This window comes from Gorilla gorilla, chromosome 8 (genome assembly GCF_029281585.2).
Source record: "Gorilla gorilla gorilla isolate KB3781 chromosome 8, NHGRI_mGorGor1-v2.1_pri, whole genome shotgun sequence".
NCBI classification, from domain to species: domain Eukaryota; kingdom Metazoa; phylum Chordata; class Mammalia; order Primates; family Hominidae; genus Gorilla; species Gorilla gorilla.
The window spans coordinates 86,523,500-86,545,864 of NC_073232.2; the positions used below are offsets into that span (position 1 = coordinate 86,523,500).

The window sequence follows — 22,365 nt, forward strand, 5'->3', positions numbered from 1 at the left end:
CACTCCATGTCTAAATACTACCGTATAATAGTCTAATTATGAGCATGTATTTTAGCAGCTTTTATATAAGCATATTGACAGCACTCTACATGACAGTCTTCAACATCACTGAAGTGGTATAAAGAGTGTATCTCTTCCTGCTTGCAAAAGCATTTGTTAACTCTGAAGATTTGAGCATTGCATCCTTTTCTTACTAAGCAAATAGATGTACAAGGGCACTATTTGTTATGCATATAATCATGGACACTTCATAATTCTTAAATCAGACAAAATGGAAAATGTCATTGAATGATAACTGCCCAAACTGCCCTCTTTATTTTTTTTCTTTCTAATACCTTATTTTTCAAACTGCCCTCTTTATTTTTTTTTTTCTTTCCAATACTTTCCTTTTCCGGAACTTTCCTTAACTCCATCCATTTTCTAAAACGTCAACACAACCCCCAATCCATATCCTCTCCCCTTAGGGAAAAAAACTCTCACAGGTATTGATGTTACACTGAATTTTTAATTGTCAATGCAAATACGAGACAAATTATCAATAAAATACTAATAAAATATTATTGATATTCTTATCTGCAATAATACAAGATGTGGAACTCATTCCTATATACAAGAAAAACAAAAATATCTAGGACCCGAAGCTTGTAATACAGTACAAACTAACATGATTCTAAAAATCAATTTTATAGAAAAATTTCAATATAGGTGTTATAAAAGTCAAAAGTTATAAATATTTTGATAGTTTTTATAATACAATACAATTAATGTTGATCAAAATATTCATAGTGACTAGTTTTAGGCTCCTCAACTGAAAAGAAAGTCAAAAAGTTTTAAAGGTTCAGTAAAAGTCCAAGATGACTAAGAGCCTGGAAAAGATAAAAGGTTAAAACACTTGAAATTATTAACTTAAAGAAAATTAGGGTGATGGACTGCTTAGAAATAGTCTGTAAATGTATAAATAATTCTTATGCTGACAATGTTGCCTAGCTACATCTAGCTCCACCAGCAATGCTATTACTGAAATAATCAGAAATGGAACTCAAACTATGGGGAAATTATATAGGATAAAAGAAAAACTATTCTCTTACTAGAAAAAAAAAGTTATCAGTTAATGAGAATGACAAACATGTTTCTGAATGGCCTCGGTTAATATCTCCCTTCCCTACTTGGTAGCTTGGCAGAGACTCTCAAGGTCCTTCATTGATAACTGCAATATTGCAATGTGCTCTGCTCCCTATTCTGCTTGTAAGTTTTTCTCAATAAACCTTGTTATGTGTAGCTAGTGGTATGTGACTCGTGTATGTTACAGCTTTTGAAAAACAGAGTTTGGGCTACCACTGAAGTGGGAAATAACCCCATTGGAAGCCTTATACCAGACAAACTACTAAGTTGAAATGGCCAATATCTCAGTGTCCATATCTTATATAGTCTTAAAAACTCAAGAAAGAACAAATTGCTTGTTCTCAGTGAGAACGGCTATAGTGATCAGGTAGCTATGGAATTACGGGACACCATAATCTCAGATTAAGTAGGATGTTTCTTTTGGATTTTTACCATGCACATTTTCCCTTTGCTCATTTTGCTTTGCATCCTTCTTATGTAATAAATCATGGTCATCGTAATGACTATTTGATGAGTGCTGTGAGCTCTCCTAGTTAGGGGAGTAGTCTTGGGGAACCCAAACACACAAGGCTACTATTTTTGTACTCTATATTAATACTGTTTGCTGTTTCTTTCTCAGATTATATAATTGATAAGGACATTCTGAATTATTAAACTGAGAACAGGTACACAGCCATATTAGTTGGATAATTATCTATTGATAACCTCCATAATGGCTGGCCAAGCACATGGTGAAAACCTGTCTGAACTGGCAAGATCATTCCATAATACTTCATACAGGAAACATAAAAATATTTTTCAAACAAAATATAATCGATGCACTATGCAATGCTAGTCTGTTTGGTTAAGAAAAAAAAAAAACTAGTACTAGACACTCCATAGTGGACTACTGAAACTTAAACAAGGAAAGAAACAGCTCTACTTACTCCAGTCTCTGTCATTACACAAGCTATAGAATAAATTGCTGCAGTGGCAGCACACATACTGACACACATATGTAGCTGAGGATTTGGCAAGATATGCCAAGATTAGTACATATACCTTTAATAATCCTTCTTGAGAATGTTTTAATTCCTGTTACACATTTTCCGTGTGGGACAAAACCCAGTAAAATGTGCATTGCTAGAATCTCCAGATATTATATCACACTGATGACTGTGATCAACACCGAAGAAACATTACATGTTGTCTAGGCATACCTGATTAAAGATAACTTTAAATGATCCAGGGCCCTGTTATTCAGATAAATTTGGAGAAGGCAGTCATCATCTGGACAGCATCAAAAAGATACATTCTATATCACTTAAAGCAGGCATCCCCAACCCCTGGACCACAAACTGGTACCAGTCCATGGCCTGTTAGGAACTGGGCAACACAACAGGAGGTGAGTGGCGAGTGAGCAAGCAAAGCTTCCTCTGTATTTACAGCCACTCTCCCATCGCTTGCATTATCACCTGAGCTCCACCTCCTGTCAGATCAGCAGCCGCATTAGATTCTCATAGGAGCACAAATCCTATTGTTAACTTCACATGTGAGGGATCTAGGTTGCGTGCTCCTTACGAGAACCTAATATCTGATGATCTGTCACTGTCTCCCATCACCCCCAGATGGGACCATCTAGTTGCAGGAAAACAAGCTCAGGGCTCCCACTGACTCTACATTAAGGTGAGTTGTATAATTATTTCATTATATATTATAATGAAATAATAATAATAATAATAAAGTGTACAATAAAGGTAATGTGCTTGAATCATCCTGAAACCACCCCCTCCATCCTGGTCCGTGGAGTCTTCCATGAAACTGGTCCCTGGTGCTAAAAAGGCAGGAAACTGCTGCTTTAAAGGAAAATTTATCGGGCCTCCAGTCCCAACCACAAACGATTTTCCTTGTTAGGTAGCGGTGATATCACATTTTACACCTGGTGATTCTTCAAAGCACTATATCAATGCAACTAATTTTAAATAGAAGCCCATATATTAACATGCCTTGGAAGAGGTCTAGGCATCCTAAAAACAAGTTCTAACTTTAGATTTTGCCGTATATTTCAAACTCATGGGATTACACATACCTGTAAGAAACCATTTTCTGACGGAAGCTTTTGGCAAAAATACTTCCAGTTATTTGTCATTTCCTACATCTTTGGATGAAATGATTTTCTTCTCCTGCTGAGTGGCACATGCCAGTGACTGCTAGCCTATTACTGAGCCCTAATGGGGCAGACTTTTCTCACTCTTCAACCCGACATTCCTATCCCATTATGGGTCTTCTCTAATCCAAAATCTGATAAGGTGGTACATGCCCAGGAAAATTCTATTAAAAGGGGGATATAGCACATCCAATCAATTAGACCTTAGACAAATTCATAAAATATGGCCTTACACTCACAGGCACAGAGATCCCTCTGCTGTTTTAAACAAGCCATTGACTCAGTAAGGCACTTGCCTGAAAGATTTGCCACCTGACAAGAAAGCATGATTCACTAATGGAAAAGCCTCTCTCAAAGGTCATAAAATCTTATGGAGTGATACATTCCTTCACCATAATGATGGTGAGTTATTGAGATCCCATGGTATTGGACATTCTTCAAAACTGGGTAAACTTCAGGCATTCTTCATGGCCATAGAGCACAATCTCCTCAGATTGACTGAATTGCACTATTATAAAGACTAATGAGCCATTAGTAATGAGCCTAGTTACACTGTCAGGCTATTGGGTTCTCTAGGACAGAACTCTTTATTTTATTTTATTTTATTTTATTTTTGAGATGGAGTCTCGCTCTGTCACCCAGTGGCATGATCTCAGCTCACTGCAACCTCCGCCTCCCAGGTTCAAGTGATTCCTCTGCCTCAGCCTCCTAAGTAGCTGGGACTACAGGCGCGCGCAACCATGCCCAGCTAATTTTTGTATTTTTAGTAGAGATGGGGTTTCACCATATTGGCCAGGCTGGTCTTGAACTCCTGACCTCGTGATCTGCCTGCCTCAGCCTCCCCAAAATGCTGGGATTACAGGCATGAGCCACCACGCCTGGCCAACAGAACTCTTTACACATGCTTTTCTGAGGTAACCTTTGCCCAAGGAAATAGTTACAACAACTTAGTCACAAGCTCAATTCTTATATTCTATGTTTATAGGTCCATGAGAAAGAACTGAATCTAAAGGAAAACATGTGACATGAAAAAGCCAATTAAGAATGTGTAACCATCATTTCCAGTATAGTCTTGGGTCCCTGTTCATTGTTCAAATCCATCCCGCTATGAAGGAACACAATGGCCAATAAGGAATTTATTCAAAAGACATAGAAGTCTTTAGGAAGCTGAGGTGCAAAAAGTCCCTGAGTCCAGGAGTTCTAGACCAGCCTGGGCAACACAGGGAGACTGCGTTTCTATAAAAAATAAAACAATTGGCTGGGCATGGTGATGCATGCCTGTGGTCCCCGCCAATCAGACGGCTAAGGTGGGAGGATGGCTTCAGTGTGGGAGGTTGAAGATGCAGTAAGCCATGATGGTGCCACTGCACTCCAGCCTAGGGGACAAAGTGATACCCTATCTCAAAAAAAAAAAAAAAAAAAAAGACACACAGGCCACTGTTGTCCATCAGGCTTGTTCTACTTGCCACTTAAGGCAGCCTCTTTGAAAACAACCTCCACGAGGCTTGTCAGTCCACTTTTCCCTAATTGTTTACAAGCTATAGGCTACCATACCAAGCAAGGGCCCCTCTTACCATGGTTAAACTCCAAAGCACCTAGAAGTTAGGGAGTAGAGAAAAATATCATTTCAAAAGGAATAGTATACTCCTTTTCTTTTTTTTTTTTTAACCCCCTTTGCTTTGACCTCAGTGCATGGGAACACACAACATATTGCTCATTTAAAAGCATCAGATGGTGCTGCAGACATCCTCTTTGAAACCTGCAGGTGACCTATGATGGCAAAATGGTAACTTTGGGGTCCCCACTGAACTATCATTCCAGACAAAGGACAATCTGGCTCATCCCCATGGAGAAAAACAGATCTGTTTGTCAGATGTGAACATATCTGACCCTGGGAAATGGTTGGAGATGGATGTTCAAGGGAGGTGATGAACGACTTTCTCTTTCCTATGGCAGATATGGAACAGACATTCCTAAACAAAGGTTTCTGTACTTGGCCAGGAAAAAGAGTTCATAATGTGAACTTATTAGGATGTTGGTTCTACATCCTCATCTAACCCAGCTGGTGACCTTACTAATATTCTTCTCCCAGACAATACTAAGGAAATTGGTATGCTCAGAACCAGGTGTCAGCCAGGGCTGATGGAGAGATCTATAATAATGAGTCTCTACGATCAAAGGATAGACAGCAGTGAGACAAATCTTTATTTTCGGATGGTCCCGGTGATTCTCTTTCTTCCCTCTTTTTGTGGTTTCACAGAGCTGGCTCACCAGGACTGTTTGACTCACTGATACCAGCTACATTGGTATACAAAGTACATACTCCCTTCTCCCTTTTTCCAACAAGGCCATTGCCCCAACCAGGAAGCTCTCAGTGATACATGGTTGACTAGGTGCTCTCTATGCCCTCCCAATGCCCCTACAATTTTGTGAAGTGATATGTGAGAAGGGGGTTCCTCTCAGGAGCATCTTCTATGGTGAATCCAGCTTTGCTTAATCTAAGTCTATTTCTCTATGGAATAATGACAGCTCAGGGGATATTGTATCCTCTATTGCTTCCTGGATTGCAAGGTTTCCTCTATAAAATCTACCTTATGTGTACTATTTGGGTCACTAGTAATATGCCCCTTGTATAACAGTTAACTGAGGATATTAAAAGCTCCTCTAGTCTAGATCTTTTAGTTATAACATAAATTTTCATTTGCAGAAATTTATTTTGATAAAAATTGAAAAGAAACAAAATATTTTAACAGCTTTTATTTCACAATTAGATAATGCCTTTTCTTCATTGTTAATACCTTCCTTGACCACCCAATCTACATTGTCCTTCCCTGTGACTGTCAGATATGTAGTTTCATTATCTCCATGTATTAGTCTCTAAAATTATCTTGTTCATTTATTTTTACTTGTTTATTTTTTGTCTCTCCTGTTATAAGTACCACAAGAGAAGGCATCTTATCTGTCTCATTTTTCAGTAAAACACAATACCCAAAAGAGAACTGGACATATGAAGGTGACAAAAGTATCTGTTGAATGAGGTGGGTGAATAAATGAATGAGTAAATTTAACAGCTAATCATCTAATCTATGGAGAAGAAAAATGGACATGTTCCAACACTCTTCTCTTGTATGTTTTCGTGCTTGATAGCAAACCCAAGTAATAATGAAAGTCCTAATGAAAGTATTTAGAAAGAAATAGGTTGACTGTGTAACTCTTCAAAATAAAACACCATGAATTAGTTCACATTTTCATTTCTAAAAAGTGTGAATTTCAATGCCACAAAACATTTAAGAAAAGCTAACAACGCACATGATGTGAAACAATAAATTATTTAAATCTATTGTTTGATTAACTATTCACCACTAACTCATTCCCTAAGCCAAAATAAACTGATAAATGTTGTAAAGAGCAAAAATGTACTTTATTGTAAGCAATACCATGTATCTGCTCAGGTGGGGTCTCCTTACTTCGCTCCCATCCACTCTCTGAAGGTTTGGGAGACTTTTCCAAAGTATTTCAGAAACTCTATTAGGATCTAAGAAGTAACCCAAAATGAAGGTTGATGAATAATATTGTGCCATGTGCTTAATAGTTTGAATTTTTATTATATTTAGCAATATAATATAATATGTAATATATTATATATTATTATATAATATATAATAATTAACCTAAAGCTATTAAGTGCAATTCTATAAAACCTATCAAGCTGAAACAACCTATTTCATGTCATATTTCCCATTATTGTCCTTAGTCTAGGATGCAAACAAAATGAATTTTTGGCCTCTTCCTGAGCACACTGTATAGATTCTAAACATCTTCATCTTTGCCTCAAAGCAAAGTTCTGTCCACTTGGCACACCCTTTCCTCACATTTCCCTGTTAAAATCCAACCCAACCATCTTTCTAAAATTAAATGGTATGTAATTCTTAATCCAGTCAGAAATAGCTTTTCCTCTTCTTTGATGTAGCTTCTTGGTAATGTTTTATAGAATGCAACGTCTGCATTATACTTCACTTATTTTTGTACATGTCTAGTCGGCCCTACTAGACTGTTAATGCATTGAGGGCAATGACCATATATTTGAAGCCCTTTATATCCCATAATACCCAGCACAGTGCCTTGCACAGCATGGATGCTCAGTCAGTGTTTCCTCATTAGAGCTAAACTGAATTGAAATGAATTAAAATAATCTTCCTCCTGAAGTTATTACATCAATCAACATTTCTAGGGTGAAAAAGGCATTTAAGAGGAATTATTTGATATATTCATTCTATGATTTTTTTTTAATCTTGAGGTACTATATTCCCCATCATCCTCATTCTGTTGTTCTCCATTGAACCCTTCTTCCATTCTATCACTTCCCATTAAAATTCTAAAATGTGACATCAGAAAAGTAGAATGAGGGCTGCCAGGGGTAGTAACTCACTAGGTAACATTATCATAACCCCTCTTTAAGATTTTTCCAAACACCCATGGAAAGTAACTGAAACTGCCTTACCATGTCTTCATAGAGACCAGAAACTCTCTTTAAAATGCTTTTTGTAAGCCAATGTTTCTATTTTCTGAGATTTACCAATGTACAAAGAGCCTATCACATTTATCAGCAGCAACTAAATGTTCAATATTAAAACAACTTATATCAAAAGTTAACCACCTCATGTTCTCCAGGGTGATAAACTACTGGCTCTGCAGGATTTTCAAAGGCTATACATCACCATGATTGCATGGAAAACTATAGTAGTATTCCATGCTCTACCATAATCTGAGTATGAATATAAGAGCACCAGCTGGGCATGGTGGCTCACGCCTGTAATCCCAGCACTTTGGGAGTCCGAGGTGGGTGGATCACTTGAGGACAGGAGTTTGAGACTAGCCTGGCCAACATGGCGAAACCCCGTCTCTACTAAAAATATAAAAATTAGCCAGGCATGGTGGTGGACGCCTGTAATCCCAGCTCCTGGGGAGGCTGAGGCAGAAGAATCACTTGAACCTGGGAGGCGGAGGTTGCAGTGAGCCGAGATCATGCCACTGCCCTCCAGCCTGGGCAATTAAGAGCGAGACTCCATCTGGAAAAAAAAAAAAAAAAAAAAACACCATGCTTTTGCTTTATTCCTTCCTATTTCTACATGATACGTAAGTTCCCATTACTGTTGAAGATAATTATTAATACTTTTTCTTATACATTCTCAAATGTTTATAATACTGACTATACATATTTAAAATATAAAGAAATCAATAATAAGAAACCAACCATTATAAGTTTGCAAAGCAACAAGTGGACCAACGTCTAATTTTCTCTTGGACATTGTATTTAAAACATATAGTTTTTAGTATATGTTTAGTTAGTATTTAAAACATATACTTATAAATATAAACATTCACTACAAACATTTAAAATGAACATTTTCAAAACTTCTGGCCATTAATCATTACACTTATTACCTAATTCTTGCTAATTCACCTGGGTCTATAATCCATAAATATTTAAAATGGCAATGAAGTACATAAATGCATACTTCTAGGTTAATTCCTCTTTACTCCATGGTAATGTTAATCAAGAAAGTCTGTGAGTCGATCATAATATACTAATCAAAGAGACTCACTAGTGAAAACTATAAGATTTAATTGGATGAATCAATCAACTCAATTATTTATGTGTATGCATGTACATACATATGTGTGCATATAGTAACTGAGTTAAAATGGAAGGTAAAATGATTTTTCAATAAGTTGTTTATGTATCTAGCTCATGCATCTTGATGATAACTAAGTTGAAAATAAGGGTTAGTTCCTCACTATCTGGAAATTTTAATTGCTGTTGTCAGAAAAAAATTGTTTGTTTGTACATTGTCCTTAATTTAAATTTAAATTTAAATTTTTCATTTAATTTTGATTTTGACTGCATCAACTCTTCTAACTTTGATATCTAAAGTTTCTAACATTTTCTACTTAAAATTAGTTCCAAAGAGTTTTGTGACATTAAATTTAGAATGGTTATTTTCATTACTTAGGTATGTGAACTGATAAAGATTAGAAAATGAGGGAACAAATTTTTAAAAAGTGTTTTACCTCTTTTCAATCAGTCTTCCGCTTTGGGCAGTGATCTGTGATAAAGATAATACTACATTTAAAAATATCAAGTATGCATATGAAATGTTTACAGTCATTTAGAAAAATATCATTTAAGGTAGTTTTTTAGTATGACAATTTTGTAAGATTAAGGTATCAAAAAAGCAAAGAAATTATCACATTTTAGCATTGGAAGAGACATTATAGAAGGAGAGTAGGCCCTAAAATTACACTTATATTTCTAAATTAAGAGCAAATAAGGTTTTATACTTTTAGTAAACAAAAAAAAAATTTTTTTGAGTTAAAGAAAAGCATGTTTATTAGAGCAACAGAGTACAAGAAAATAGCTGCTCCATGGACAGAGCAGGCCTGCTCCACAGGCAGAGTAGCTCAAAATTTATTTTAAACTTATCTATTACATAATTATCTAATCCTTTTAAATATTCTTGTTGAAGGGTTTATAATGCTAATATTATATATAATAAACTGTGGAGGTACTTTTTGTAATTTATCAATTTTAAAATAAGTATACTGAGAATATATGTTCAAATATGTTTACAGAAGTATGTAACCAAAAGTGTTAGGCCAGCCGGGCAAGGTGGCTCACACCTGTAATCCCAGCACTTTGCGAGGCCGAGGCAGGCAGATCACCTGAGGTCAGGAGTTCAAGACTAGCCTGGCCAACATGGTGAAACCCCCTCTTCACTAAACATACAAAAATTAGCTGGGCATGGTGGTGGGTGCCTGTAATCCCAGCTACTCGGGAGGCTGAGACAGGAGAATTGTCTGAACCTGAACCAAGGAGGCAGAGGTTGCAGTGAGCCAAGATCTCACCACTGCACTCCAGTCTGGGCAACAGAGTGAGACTCTGTCTCAAAAAAAAAAAAAAAAAAGGCCAGTGACCTTAAAAGTGCGATTTTTATTAATAAATTACCTCTTGTGAATACAATACATATTTTCCTATAGTATAAATGTTGATTCTAGGTTTTATTCTGGACCTGATTTTCATCTAATTCAGTTTCTTTTATGCAGAGATTAACTGGTTTTATCCTTATTCCCCTGTGGCAAAGACTCCTAAATGGTCAACAAACTAATTTTCTCTTCTTCTTAGACACATTGTTAGTCTACATTTGTTAATTCCCCCTGTAGTTAAATGTAGCAAACAGGACGTGAGAAAAAAGAATGTGCATCTCCTCCAGCCAGGTCAATGAAAATTACTCATGTTTGTCCTCCATATTCTTTTCTGATAGCTAGATAACCATGCCTAGTGTGGCTCAGGAAGCCACACGTAAGATGGTAAACCTTCCATATGCTGGGATACCTTAACAACCCTGTGGAGCAGAACTCCCTACCACGAACACTGACCTTGAACTTCCTTGGACTATTAACACCAGGAAAGAAGCTTCCATTGTGTTTGAGCCATCATACATTTTGTGTCTATATGTCATAATAGTCACAATAGTTATCCTATATACTAACTAATAAATAACCAAGGATTTTCAACTAGCCATCAACATGAGACTGGCCTGGAAAGACAGAGACCAATTAGAGTCCTGGTGGGAGCTTGACTAACAGAACTGTCATTAATATTGAGAAAACTGGACAGAATTTGATGGATAATAATTGGATCAAGACAAAGGAAAAGAAGAAATAACCGTGATGCTGGGCTTTCTAGTTTCAGCAATTAGATGGATGAGGATGCCAGGAGACTGAATACTGAGAGATAAAGCAGGTCTGAGAAGAGTGCAATTGGTTCATTTGAGCATGGTGAATTCTAGATGTTTGAAGCCCACTGAAACAGAAAAATTCAGTAAGTTAATGAATAACAGGTCTGGAAATTAGGTGTTATTCGAGTTAGAGATAAGAGATTTATATGGCCCTAGAAGCCATGAAGGTATATGAGCATGTTCAGAAAGAGTATATGGAATAAAAAGAAACTTTAGGACAAAACCCAGAGAAGTACTAACATTTAAAGAATGAGCAGAGCAAGAGGAGACAAAAGAGGTGTCCCAAAAATATACAAGGAAAATCAAATAATTATGCTATTTCTCAAACAAACTATAGACTATAAATGTACCCCAGAACTTAAAGTATAATACAAAAGTATTAAAAAATAAATGATTAAACATAGTTAAATGCTGCTAAGAGGACAAATGAGATTATAAATCATCTGGCTGGGTGTGGTAGCTCATGCCTGTAATCCCAGCACTTTGGGAGGCTGAGGCAGGTGGATCACCTGAGGTCACGAGTTCGAGACCAGCTTGGCCAACATGGTGAAACTCCGTCTCTACTAAAAATATAAAAAATTAGCCAGGCATGGTGTCAGGCTCCTATAATCTCAGCTACTTGGCAGGCTGAGGCAGAAGAATCACTTGAATCCAGGAGGTGGAGGTTGCAGTGAGCTGAGATCACACCATTGCACTCTGGCCTGGGCAATAAAAGAGAAACTCCATCTCAAAAAATGAAAAGAAAGAAAGAAAAAAACTATAAAGCATCCTTCAGAATAGCATCAAATAGATTTGCTGTAACCTCAGCAAAAATAGTTTTAATACAGTGATTGAGAAAGAAGGTTACAGTTAAATTACTATAAGAACATGGACAATGAGTATAAACTTCTATTACATCAAAATCTCCAATAATGATATCTCCTGTTTCACTATTACCAGAACAAGCTATCTGAATACATGACATTATATACATCATCTTTGCAAAGAACCTAGCATATAAGATGTTTTATTAATGAATGTTAAGCTAGATACATAAGAAGACAGGTGTGTATTGATGTATATATAAACCCACTAAAATGAGAATCACTTATGTGAAAGCAATGTGATGTTTTAGTTACTGTTCTGCTCAGGTTCATTTTACTATTTAACTTTTTCTGTCATATATGAAAACCTTTGTTTTGGATCAGGAGATAAATACTGGGAAATAGAAAACAATAAAGCTTTTAACAAAGCAAGTTTCAAATGCGGCCATATAGACAAGCAAAGAAGGTATCTTCAGATGTGATTTTGGAGCGAGAAAGACCTGAATTTGAAATCTAACTCAATATTACTCACTGTAATGTGGCATGGCTAATTTTTTAAAGCTTTGGTTTCATTCTCAAAATGGAGGTGCTAATAGCTAGCTTATGGTCTTGTGTAAATGACTAGCCCATATACATAGATATAAAATAACTAGCAGATTTTATAATAATGGCAGATATAAAATGACTAGCAGATTTTAAGTTGTGCTGCTTCTTTTGTTCTTTGTCTTAAAGCAGCTGACAGACAATCCTATATTTCTTTAGATATTTGTTTTTATATTCAATTCGGTATACCTTACTTCATTTATATACATGATCTAACAACTTTAATAATTTTTATTGCCCTCGGAGAAACTATTTTTATTATTTATCTTTCCAGGAAGAAGTTGAGGTAGTTCACAATAAAAATTATACACAAAAAGAGAAGGTAAAAATAAAGGACTCAAATCTCAGATGCTTATGTGGTCATTCAAAATCAGTATATATTTAAGTCATAGTTTGGTATTCAAGATAATAATGAGTTGACATATACAGAAGGTAAAGGGCAAAAGTAAAAACAAATCCAAAGGCCGGGCGCGGTGGCTCATGCCTGTAATCCCAGCACTTTGGGAGGCTGAGGCAGGCAGATCACGAGGTCAGGAGATCAAGACCATCCTGGCCAACATAGTGAAACCCCATCTCTACTAAAAATACAAAAATTAGCCGGGCATGGTGGCGCATGCCTGTAATCCCAGCTACTCAGGAGGCGGAGGCAGGAGAATCCGTTGAACCAGGGAGTTGGAGGTTGCAGTGAGCCAAGATCGCACCATAGCACTCTAGCCTGGCGACAGAGCAAGACTCCAACTCAAAAAAAAAAAAAAACAAAAAACCCAAAAACAGAGGCATGAATTTTTAAATAACATATACGAATGAAGTAAATAATAATATAAAAGACAAATTTCTCGCAACATATACTACTGTCTCCATTTTGGTTATTTCCTCACCTGTGGATATTCTTGGATTTTATCACTTGTCCTTTGTCCACCTGAATCTGAAACCAGTGATTTTCTTGTTTCTTTCTCCAATGGTATATTTTTTGAATCTTCACCTTTAACTTTAGTTTGACTATTACCCACTAGCATTGTTGTCTCAGTTTTCCCCTCACTTTTAAGTAACTTCTTCTCTTGATTTAGGAAATAGTTAAGTTGATGCTTAGCTTTTTCAGCTTCCTGTTTTTAAAAAAGTACCAGTTTATTAAGCATTTTCTGATATTTTCCTGCCAACACTACCACATTCAGGAATCTACATATATTTACGCCTACATGATTTCTCAACTCATTTTTACTGAGTTGAAGGGAGCAAAGGTAAGCTATTGGTATAATTGATACTTTAACAATTCCACAGTTAAAATCAGAAGTTGTGAAGAAACCTCTTTCCACCTTTGAGGGCTATTTTTATACCCAGGAGTTTTTCCTGGCTGTTATTTTTAAGGCTCTAATTATTATACAAGCAAAATAAAAATTCATATAAGGTATACATTATAAAAACTGATAGACTATAAGAAGGATAATTAGCACCTATAATATCAAAGAATGAAATAAAATGTGGAAAACAATTTATCTATTCTGGAATAAAAGTCTCCTTAAAAATGTCACTTTTTATAATTTTTATTTAGTCTTACAATTAACTTATATAAAAGAATATATAAACAAAAAGAAAATTCATAAATAATCTCACCTCATAAAGAAAAATTACTATTAACATTTTGAGATATATCCTTTTTAAATTTTTCTAAATATAGCTAATATATATTATATATTAGCTATATATATTATATATATATTAGCTATATTAGAAAGGTTAGAGGGAAATTACACAAAGATATATATATTTTTATACATAAATATATATTATATATTTATATATAAAAACCCCCGCATATATATAGCTAATAGATATTATAATATATATAATATATAATATATATTAGCTATATATATAGCTTATATATAATAATATATAATATATATTGCTATATATATAGCTTATATATAATAATATATATAGCTAATATATATATCTCTCTGCTGGGTTTTTTTGCAACCTCTAGTCTCCTGGGCTTAAGTTATCCCCCCACCTCAGCCTCCCAAGTAGCTGAGACTACAGGCCCACACCACCACACCCAGTCAGTTTTTGTATTTTTAATAGAGACAGGGTTTCACTATATTGCCCAGGCTGATCACAAATTCTTGGGTTCAAAGTGATCCACCGGCCTTAGCCCCCTAAAGTGCTGGGATTACAGGCATGAACCATGATGCCCAGCCAAATTTTTTAAATGTTTATCTAAATTGGGTCCTACTATACATACTTACATCTTATGCTCTTTTCATTAAATAATGTCATAGATATGTTTCTATAACAATAAACATACATTTAAATCAGAATAGGTAATAGAAGTACATTTAATAATATACCATAATTGTCTTAGCAAACTCCTTAACAATGGACATTTAGATCATTTCAAAATTTTTGCTATTAAAACATATGACATTGTACATACTTGTACAAAATCTCTGTACACTTTTTTCTTCTTTAGGATAAACTTTTAAAAGCTTTTATTGAGTGAAAAGGCTACATCTTTCCAATTTTGCTATGTCTTTTCTGTCTCCCAGAAAGACATAACAAATATCTTTTATACTTCTATTATCAAAAACAGATGAATATATCAATTCACACTTTTTTGATAATAGAAGTACGTGAAAGGTTGCTCATTTCAGCATACAACCACAAATACCACATATTTCTGTCCTTTACATTTTTACCAAGATGGTAGGCAAAACAATTTTATAATACACAAATACACTTTTGTCTATTCATTTATGAAATGCTTATAGCTTTTTTTCATTTCTTGTTGTATTATTTAACTAGAATTTTAAAGAGTAGTAAGAGTCAACATCTTGATTCAACTGAGTTTAATTGGAATGCCTGCAGTATTTTACCTTTAAGTATATTGCTTATCAGCTTGAAATACATTGTCTTTTTTTCTTTTCCTTTTCTTTTTTTCACACTGCAACAATGACAGATGAATAGATTGCCTTTATTAGCTTAAGAAAGTTTACTTTTCTTTATATCTCACTATTTTTGATAAGAATGAATATTAAATTTTATTAATATACCCCTAATGCATAAAATGAATATAGTTTAAACCTAGCCAAATAGTAGAATATGTAGACCTCTTAGCTTACAATGTAAAAATTATTCATTTGAAAAGTTCTTTGTGGATATTTTCTTTACTTGTTAACAATGTTAAAGAAACATGACATCCTTTACCTGTAAAGCCTGTTTCAATTGCTCCTGAAGGACTTTGTTCTCAATTTCCAGACGTGCTACTTTCTAGGAAGTAAGAAGGGAGAAAAAAGGTATTTACTTTGGTATTTTTAATTAATTTAGTTTTACCAGTATTACTTTTCTAAAACCCATAGATAGCCAAGATAAGATTTGAGCATAGACATTGAACTGCACATCTCTCAAGTGTAATGGTGGATAATACCTGAAGCTAAAGCTTCCTATTGATTTTTCACAGGCAAATTGAGCATGAATCGGGGAAATTACAATTGCAGTAAATTAAACATTTCATTTCTCCTTTCCTCTAGGCCTGAAATATTTAAAAAGAAAAATTTCAAATTTTACTAAAAGGAGAACCTCTACTCTTAACACAAAATAAACATTGTTCTGGCTTTGTGCAAATGAGTAAATTCTATTACACATGATGTTCCAGGAATTCTCCATCAAATTAAAGACACTTTGAGGACCATATTTAGAGTTCCCAGTTTTGCTTCCGATATGACTGAGTTCCCACTAGACAAATGCTGCCACACATAACAACCATAAACTCTGGACTAAATACAAGTATCAACAATAGGAGAACAATCAAGAGTAGGCAGATTTGTTAACTTATTTTATTTTATTTTTTAGAGACAGGGTCTTGCTCTGTTACCCAGGCTAGAGTGCAGCAGTGGGTTCCTAGCTCACTGCAGTCTCAAATTCATAGGCTCAAGTCATCCTCCTGCCTCAGCCTTCCAAAGCATGGGGATTATAGGCATGAATCACCACACACCCAGCCAAGTGTAGGTAGATTCTTTTTTTTTTTTTTATACTTTAAGTTTTAGGGTACATGTACACAATGTGCAGGTTAGTTACATATGTATACATGTGCCATACTGGTGTGCTGCACCCATTAACTCGTCATTTAGCATTAGGTATATCTCCTAATGATATCCCTCCCCCCTCCCCCCACCCCACAACAGTCCCCAGAGTGTGATGTTCCCCTTCCTGTGTCCATGTGTTCTCATTGTTCAATTCCCACCTATGAGTGAGAATATGCGGTGCTTGGTTTTTTGTTCTTGTGATAGTTTACTGAGAATGATGATTTCCAATTTCATCCATGTCCCTACAAAGGACATGAACTCATCATTTTTTATGACTGCATAGTATTCCATGGTGTATATGTGCCACATTTTCTTAATCCAGTCTATCGTTGTTGGACATTTGGGTTGGTTCCAAGTCTTTGCTATTCGGAATAGTGCCATAATAAACATACGTGTGCATGTGTCTTTATAGCAGTATGATTTATAGTCCTTTGGATATATACCCAGTAATGGGATGGCTGGGTCAAATGGTATTTCTAGTTCTAGATCCCTGAGGAATCGCCACACTGACTTCCACAATGGTTGAACCAGTTTAGAGTCCCACCAACAGTGTAAAAGTGTTCCTATTTCTCCACATCCTCTCCAGCACCTGTTGTTTCCTGACTTTTTAATGATTGCCATTCTAACTGGTGTGAGATGGTATCTCATTGTGGTTTTGACTTGCATTTCTCTGGTGGCCAGTGATGGTGAGCATTTTTTCATGTGTTTTTTGGCTGCATAAATGTCTTCTTTTGAGAAGTGTCGGCTCATGTCCTTCGCCCACTTTTTGATGGGGTTGTTTGTTTTTTCCTTGTAAATTTGTTTGAGTTCATTGTAGATTCTGGATATTAGCCCTTTGTCAGATAAGTAGGTTGTGAAAATTTTCTCCCATTTTGTAGGTTGCCTGTTCACTCTGATGGTAGTTTCTTTTGCTGTGCAGAAGCTCTTTAGTTTAATTAGATCCCATTTGTCAATTTTGGCTTTTGTTGCCATTGCTTTTGGTGTTTTAGACATGAAGTCCGTGCCCATACCTATGTCCTGAATGGTAATGCCTAGGTTTTCTTCTAGGGTTTTTATGGTTTTAGGTCTAATGTTTAAGTCTTTAATCCATCTTGAATTAATTTTTGTATAAGGTGTAAGGAAGGGATCCAGTTTCAGCTTTCTGCATATGGCTAGCCAGTTTTCCCAGCACCATTTATTAAATAGGGAATCCTTTCCCCATTGCTTATTTTTCTCAGGTTTGTCAAAGATCAGATAGTTGTAGATATGCGGCGTTATTTCTCAGGGCTCTGTTCTGTTCCATTGATCTATATCTCTGTTTTGGTACCAGTACCATGCTGTTTTGGTTACTGTAGCCTCGTAGTATAGTTTGAAGTCAGGTAGCGTGATGCCTCCAGCTTTGTTCTTTTGGCTTAGGATTGACTTGGCAATGTGGGCTCTTTTTTGGTTCCATATGAACTTTAAAGTAGTTTTTTCCAATTCTGTGAAGAAAGTCACTGGTAGCTGGATGGGGATGGCATTGAATCTATAAATTACCTTGGGCAGTATGGCCATTTTCATGATATTGATTCTTCCTACCCATGAGAATGGAATGTTCTTCCATTTGTTTGTATCCTCTTTTATTTCAATGAGCAGTGGTTTGCAGTTCTCCTTGAAGAGGTCCTTCATGTCCCTTGTAAGTTGGATTCCTAGGTATTTTATTCTCTTTGAAGCAATTGTGAATGGGAGTTCACTCATGATTTGCCTCTCTGTCTGCTATTGGTGTATAAGAATGCATATGATTTCTGTATCTTGATTTTGTATCCTGAGACTTTGCTGAAGTTGCTTATCAGCTTAAGGAGATTTTGGGCTAAGACAATGGGGTTTTCTAGCCCAGATGACAATCATGTCATCTGCAAACAGGGACAATTTGACTTCCTCTTTTCCTAATTGAATACCCTTTATTTCCTTCTCCTGCCTAATTGCCCTGGCCAGAACTTCCAACACTATGTTGAACAGGAGTGGTGAGAGAGGGCATCCCTGTCTTGTGCCAGTTTTCAAAGGGAATGCTTCCAGTTTTTGCCCATTCAGTATGATATTGGCTGTGGGTTTGTCATAGATAGCTCTTATTATTTTGAGATACGTCCCATCAATACCTAATTTATTGAGAGATTTTAGCATGAAGCATTGTTGAATTTTGTCAAAGGCCTTTCCTGCATCTATTGAGATAATCATGTGGTTTTTGTCTTTGGTTCTGTTTATATGCTGGATTACGTTTATTGATTTGCATATATTGAACCAGCCTTGCATCCCAGGGATGAAGCCCACTTGATCTTGGTGGATAAGCTTTTTGATGTGCTGCTGGATTCGGTTTGCCAGTATTTTATTGAGGATTTTTGCATCAATGTTCATCAAGGATATTGGTCTAAAATTCTCTTTTTTGGTTGTGTCTCTTCCCGGCTTTGGTATCAGGATGATGCTGGCCTCATAAAATGAGTTAGGGAGCATTCCCTCTTTTTCTATTGATTGGAATAGTTTCAGAAGGAATGGTACCAATTCCTCCTTGTACCTCTGGTAGAATTCGGCTGTGAATCCATCTGGTCCTGGACTCTTTTTGGTTGGTAAGCTATTGATTATTGCCACAATTTCAGAGCCTGTTATTGGTCTATTCAGAGATTCAACTTCTTCCTGGTTTAGTCTTGGGAGGGGGTATGTGTCGAGGAACTTATCCATTTCTTCTAGATTTTCTAGTTTATTTGCATAGAGGTGTTTGTAGTATTCTCTGATAGTAGTTTGTATTTCTGTGGGATCGGTGGTGATATCCCGTTTATCATTTTTTATTGCGTCTATTTGATTCTTCTGTCTTTTCTTCTTTATTAGTCTTGCTAGTGGTCTATCAATTTTGTTGATCCTTTCAAAAAACCAGCTCCTGGATTCATTAATATTTTGAAGGGTTTTTTGTGTCTCTATTTCCTTCAGTTCTGCTCTGATTTTAGTTATTTCTAGCCTTCTGCTAGCTTTTCAATGTGTTTGCTCTTGCTTTTCTAGTTCTTTTAATTGTGATGTTAGGGTGTCCATTTTAGATCTTTCCTGCTTTCTCTTGTGGGCATTTAGTGCTATAAATTTCCCTCTACACACTGCTTTGAATGTGTCCCAGAGATTCTGGTATGTTGTGTCTTTGTTCTTATTGGTTTCAAAGAACATCTTTATTTCTGCCTTCATTTTGTTATGTACCCAGTAGTCATTCAGGAGCAGGTTGTTCAGTTTCCATGTAGTTGAGCGGTTTTGAGTGAGTTTGTTAATCCAGAGTTCTAGTTTGATTGCACTGTGGTCTGAGAGACAGTTTGTTATAATTTCTGTTCTTTTACATTTGCTGAGGAGTGCTTTACTTCCAACTATGTGGTCAATTTTCGAATAAGTGTGGTGCGGTGTTGAAAAAAGTGTATATTCTGTTGATTTGGGGTGGAGAGTTCTGTAGATGTCTATTAGGTCCACTTGGTGCAGAGCTGAGTTCAATTCCTGGATATCCTTGTTAACTTTCTGTCTGGTTGATCTGTCTAATGTTGACAGTGGGGTGTTAAAGTCTCCCATTATTATTGTGTGGGAGTCTAAGTCTCTTTGTAGGTCACTCCAGACTTGCTTTATGAAACTGGGTGTTCCTGTATTGGGTGCATATATATTTAGGATAGTTAGCTCTTCTTGTTGAATTGATCCCTTTACCATTATGTAATGGCCTTGTCTCTTTTGATCTTTGTTGGTTTAAAGTCTGTTTTATCAGAGACTAGGATTGCAACCCCTGCCTTTTTTTTTGTTTTGTTTTCCATTTGCTTGGTAGATCTTCCTCCATCCTTTTATTTTGAGCCTATGTGTGTCTCTGCACGTGAGATGGTTCTCCTGAATACAGCACACTGATGGGTCTTGACTCTTTATCCACTTTGCCAGTCTGTGTCTTTTAATTGGAGCATTTAGTCCATTTACATTTAAAGTTAATACTGTTATGTGTGAATTTGATCCTGTCATTATCATGTTAGCTGGTTATTTTGCTCGTTAGTTGATGCAGTTTCTTTCTAGCCTCTATGGTCTTTACAATTTGGCATGATTTTGCAGTGGCTGGTACCGGTTGTTCCTTTCCATGTTTAGTGCTTCCTTCAGGAGCTCTTTTAGGGCAGGCCTGGTGGTGACAAAATCTCTCAGCATTTGCTTGTCTGTAAAGGATTTTATTTCTCCTTCACTTATGAAGCTTAGTTTGGCTGGATATGAAATTCTGGGTTGAAAATTTTTTTCTTTAAGAATGTTGAATATTGGCCCCCAGTCTCTTCTGGCTTGTAGAGTTTCTGCTGAGAGATCCGCTGTTAGTCTGATGGGCTTCCCTTTGTGGGTAACCCGAACTTTCTCTCTCGCTGCCCTTAACATTTTTTCCTTCATTTCAACTTTGGTGAATCTGACAATTATGTGTCTTAGAGTTGCTGTTCTCGAGGAGTATCTTTTTGGTGTTCTCTGTATTTCCTGAATCTGAATGTTGGCCTGCCTTGCTAGATTGGGGAAGTTCTCCTGGATAATATCTTGCAGAGAGTTTTCCAACTTGGTTCCATTCTCCCCGTCATCTTCAGGTACACCAATCAGACGTAGATTTGGTCTTTTCACATAGTCCCATATTTCTTGGAGGCTTTGTTCATTTCTTTTTATTCTTTTTTCTCTAAACTTCCCTTCTTGCTTCATTTCATTCATTTCATCTTCCATCACTGATACCCTTTCTTCCAGTTGATCACATCGGCTCCTGAGGCTTCTGCATTCTTCACGTAGTTCTCGAGCCTTGGTTTTCAGCTCCATCAGCTCCTTTAAGCACTTCTCTGTATTGGTTATTCTAGTTATACATTCGTCTAAATTTTTTTCAAAGTTTTCAACTTCCTCGCCTTTGGTTTGAATTTCCTCCTGTAGCTCGGAGTAGTTTGATCTTCTGAAGCCTTCTTCTCTCAACTCGTCAAAGTCATTCTCCGTCCAGCTTTCTTCCGTTGCTGGTGAGGAACTGTGTTCCTTTGGAGGAGGAGAGGCGCTCTGCTTTTTAGAGTTTCCAGTTTTTCTGCTCTGTTTTTTCCCCATCTTTGTGGTTTTATCTACTTTTGGTCTTTGATGATGGTGACGTACAGATGGGTTTTTGGTGTGGATGTCCTTTCTGTTTGTTAGTTTTGCTTCTAACAGACAGGACCCTCAGCTGCAGGTCTGTTGGAGTTTGCTAGAGGTCCACTCCAGACCCTGTTTGCCTGGATAACAGCAGCAGTGGCTGCAGAACAGCGGATTTTCGTGAACCGCGAATGCTGCTGTCTGATCGTTCCTCTGGAAGTTTTGTCTCAGAGGAGTACCCGGCCGTGTGAGGTGTCAGTCTGCCCCTACTGGGGGCTGCCTCCCATTTAGGCTGCTCTGGGGTCAGGGGTCAGGCATCCACTTGAGGAGGCAGTCTACCCGTTCTCAGATCTCCAGCTGCGTGCTGGGAGAACCACTGCTCTCTTCAAAGCTGTCAGACAGGGACATTTAAGTCTGCAGAGGTTACTGCTGTCTTTTTGTTTGTCTGTGCCCTGCCCCCAGAGGTGGAGCCTACAGAGGCAGGCAGGCAGGCCTCCTTGAGCTGTGGTGGGCTCCACCCAGTTCGAGCTTCCTGGCTGCTTTGTTTACCTAAGCAAGCCTGGGCAATGGCGGGCGCCCCTCCCCCAGCCTCGCTGCCACCTTGCAGTTTGATCTCAGACTGCTGTGCTAGCAATCAGCGAGACTCCGTGGGCGTAGGACCCTCCGAGCCAGGTGCGGGATATAATCTCCTGGTGCGCCGTTTTTTAAGCCAGTTGGAAAAGCACAGTATT

General features: G+C 36.9%; 1 protein-coding gene across 30 annotated transcripts in view; it reads right to left on the minus strand.

Annotated features, from left to right (window-relative positions):
• CCDC7 (coiled-coil domain containing 7) overlaps positions 1 to 22,365 on the minus strand; it is a 459,676-nt gene that overhangs the window by 301,837 nt on the left and 135,474 nt on the right. For 25 of the 30 annotated variants that reach the window (XM_063710186.1, XM_063710188.1, XM_063710189.1 and 22 more), the window contains 3 exons: positions 15,678 to 15,740; positions 13,352 to 13,576; positions 9,341 to 9,375 (listed from right to left, as the gene is read on the minus strand). In XM_063710186.1, the coding sequence (XP_063566256.1) occupies positions 9,341 to 9,375; positions 13,352 to 13,576; positions 15,678 to 15,740 (323 nt within the window). Of the gene's footprint in view, positions 1 to 300; positions 6,804 to 9,340; positions 9,376 to 13,351; positions 13,577 to 15,677; positions 15,741 to 22,365 lie in introns of those variants that run through there. The other 5 variants (XM_063710207.1, XM_063710202.1, XM_063710210.1 and 2 more) reach the window with 3 other exon arrangements.